Below are 3290 nucleotides of genomic sequence, written 5' to 3'. Positions count from 1 at the left end.
TAGGATTTTCCGTGCCCTTGTTTTGATTCTTGCAGTGTGTAAGTCCTCAAGAGTGGGTAGGGCGGTGCCAATGATTTTTTTCTGCCGTCCTAATTGTCCATTGAAGTCGGATTTTGTCCTTTTTTGTGGCGGCCCCAAACCAAACCGTGATGGAAGAACACAGGATTGATTCGATGACTGCCGTGTAGAACTGACGTAGGACCTCCTGTGGCAGGCCATGCTTCTTCAGCAGCCTCAGGAAGTACATTCTCTGCTGGGCCTTTTTCAGGATGGAGATGGTGTTGACTTCCCACTTCATGTCCTGGGAGACTGTGATTCCCAGGAACTTGAAGGTCTCGACGGTTGTCACGGGGCAGTTGGATAGTGTGAGGGGCAACTGTGGTGAAGGATGTTTCCTGAAGTACACGATCATCTCTACAGTCTTGTTGTCGGTACGCAGACTCGTCGCCGTCTTTGATGAGACCGATGACCGTGGTGTCGTCTGCGAACTTTATGAGTTTGACAGCTGGACTTGTTGAGGTGCAATCGTTTGTGTAGAGGGAGAAGAGCAGTGGAGAGAGGACACATCCCTGTGGGGCTCCAGTGCTAGTGGTGCGTGTTGATGATGTTGTTGCTCCCAGTCTCACCTGTTGTGTCCGACCCGTCAGGAAGCTGAGGATCCACTGGCAGATCGTAGGGGACACACCGAGGTGGAGAAGTTTGGGGGTGAGGAGTTCCGGGATGATGGTGTTGAACGCAGAGCTGAAATCCACAAACAGGATCCTTGCGTAGGTCCCTGTGCTGTCGAGGTGCTCGAGGATGTAGTGCAGACCTATGTTGACTGCGTCCTCCACAGACCTGTTTGCCCGGTAGGCAAACTGAAGAGAAAGGGACGCCAGAGTCGGAGGCATGCGCTTCCTCTTACGAGTACCAGACAAGAGGCGAGCGGCGGCAATGTGGACCAACTGGAGAAGCTTGGTGGAGGATCGGCTGACTCCGACGTAAAAGAGCGTTGCGGTCGTCCGTTCCGAGCGACCGCAGTGGGCAAATTCCGAATGGCCGTCGGCTTGCAATGTTTTCGATCCGGCCAAAATCTCGTTCCCCCCCCCCCCCTCCCCCGTTCGAGTGACGCCTCGTTCCCCACAACATGTCAAGCCGGTTGAAGGTCTTGAAAAACCTTGTCTCCTTTGGTTTTGCCTCTGGCTCCTCTCCGTGCTTGTCGCCCTCTCTCCGAGGCCGGCGCCCCCGCCTTGTATCGGCGGTCTTGTTCTTTCGCTCCCGTCAGCAGAAGTGAGGGTCGGTCACTCGAGAACTTGGCCATGACGTCTTGCCTCCTTGAAGCGCTTTGAGTCTTCAGGCGACCTCGGAATGAAGCGGGGGCTGCCTCCTGCACTGCCACCCGCTGTCGACTCGATGTGCCCTGCCGTGTCACCAAATGGCACCAAAGCCAGAAAATGGCTGGCCCCCCCTTGCCGCCGTGGCGCCAACGTCACTCGACGGCGAGAGGGCGCCACGGGACAAAATGGCAGCCCCCCAAGACGGGTAGCAGCGGGTGGAGTTTTTCCCGCTCAATTGGGATGTCGCAAGCGCACTCTTTCTGGGAGTTCCGTGCCCGACGCGTCAAATGACCAAAACCAAACAAACAAAGGCTCTCTGGAAAAGCGGAAACAGGCAAGACTCGCAAGGTTTCCTCGTTGGTTCGGGAGAGTCTTTAAGGCACGCACGCCGGTCCCAAAGAGGCCTCCGTTGCGTTCAGACGCTCGGTCGAGCTGGAGTGGCGTCGTGCGACTTGAGGTCCCGCCCCGGCGGGCCAAAGCAAAGAATTGGCGAGTGATGGAGACCTTTGACCTCCTCGACAGCGGGCAAGCCGGTGTCCAAGGAGGAGGCCAAGGGGGCCCACTGGATGACGTGGACCGGCGTGCTGGGCCCGGAAGTCAACGGCATCTGGCCCAAATACTCCGACGTGACCGACGTCAACTCGGTGGACGCCAACTACGGCGGCTCCGTGCTGGCCGCCGGCGACGACCTGGGCCTCGTCAAACTCTTCCGCTTCCCGTGCCTCAAGAAAGGTCCGTCCCGTGCTCCGTGCTGCGTGCTCCGTCCCGCGCTCAGCCGGCCGGCCGCTCTGAGCGCTTTCTCCCGTCCCACAGGCGCCAAATTCAAGAAGTACATCGGCCATTCCGCCCACGTCACCAACGTGCGCTGGTCCAGCGACCTGCGGTGGTTGGTCAGCACCGGCGGGGCCGACCACGCCGTCTTCCAGTGGCGCTTCTTGCCCGAAGGCGTCACGAACGGCGTCCTGGAACCCCTCCTCCAAGGTAAGGTCGCCTGACTGGAGTCGGGCGACGCTACGGTCAACTCCCGCGTCCCGCCCGCGGTCGCAGCGCAAAATCGGCGCTCGGCAGACGCATTGCCACACGCTAACGTGCACTTCGACCTCCCCCGCCGTCGTCGCGCTCTTGCTAGCAAACGATTGTCCGAGATCCGAAAAAGGGGAGGGCGGCGGCGCGGATCGCCGTCGCGCCCAAAGTTTTCTTCATGGGTAAGAAGATCCGTGTGTAAAAGTTGACGTGATCGTAGAAGGCTACGCGGACTCCAACAGCGGCGACTCGGACTCGGACATATCCGACGTCCCCGAGATCGACTCGGACATCGAGCGGGAATCCCAGCACAACTACGAGCGCCAGGTGACCTGAAGACACGGCCGTGTTCCAACCCCCCCGCCATGTTTTTTTTGGTGGTGGTGGGGGGGGGGGTCGTCTTCTTCTTCCGACATCTGAGCGTTTGGCCTTTGCGCCCGCAGGTTTACAAGGACGACCTGCCGCAGCTGCGCAGGAAGCTGATCGGGTCACTCAAGAGGCAGAAAGCTCCCGAGGAGGGTCTTCGTCTGCAATTTGTTCACGGGTAAAAATTCACAAGTTGCTCTTCATTTCATGTTTGAAAGTGCAGTCGAGATGAGATGAGATGAGATGAGATGAGCCCACGCCGGGGCCGGCCGGCACCGAGCCTTTTGCCGCGTTGGCGGAATCGGTGCCCACCGGACGGTGATTTTTCAATCGGCGCCGTCGTTCCAAATGCGGCTTCTTTCATGTTCTGCACCCGGCCAAAGTCAAAAGCTCTCCTTTCTCCAAGTGAGCGCTTGGAAACACGCCGACGCTGTTTCTTCCGGTGTTGATTCGTGTGCGCTGTCCCGATGAAATGAATACGCCGTGAGATAGGCGACGCCAAAACAAGAACGAAAAATCAAGTCAGAGTCAAAAGCCAAAGGAGACACAAGAGTTTTGGGGACGGGATTTAAAGATCGGGGGGGG

At 58.3% G+C, this 3290-nt stretch overlaps 1 protein-coding gene across 1 annotated transcript in view; it reads left to right on the top strand.

The window, feature by feature from the left end:
* The first annotated feature begins 1814 nt into the window (after positions 1-1814).
* The window catches only part of LOC109518139 (echinoderm microtubule-associated protein-like 6), a 31810-nt gene continuing 30334 nt past the window's right edge, over positions 1815-3290 (top strand). Inside the window, 4 exon segments of the mRNA XM_019873812.1 lie at positions 1815-2048; positions 2130-2297; positions 2560-2666; positions 2783-2883. Of these exon segments, the coding sequence (XP_019729371.1) occupies positions 1883-2048; positions 2130-2297; positions 2560-2666; positions 2783-2883 (542 nt within the window). The 5' untranslated portion in view covers positions 1815-1882.

Source organism: Hippocampus comes, unplaced genomic scaffold, assembly GCF_001891065.2.
Source record: "Hippocampus comes isolate QL1 unplaced genomic scaffold, H_comes_QL1_v1.1 scaffold403, whole genome shotgun sequence".
NCBI classification, from domain to species: domain Eukaryota; kingdom Metazoa; phylum Chordata; class Actinopteri; order Syngnathiformes; family Syngnathidae; genus Hippocampus; species Hippocampus comes.
The sequence above is the reverse complement of the archived record's forward strand: the minus strand, read 5'-3'. Positions and strand labels throughout refer to the sequence as shown.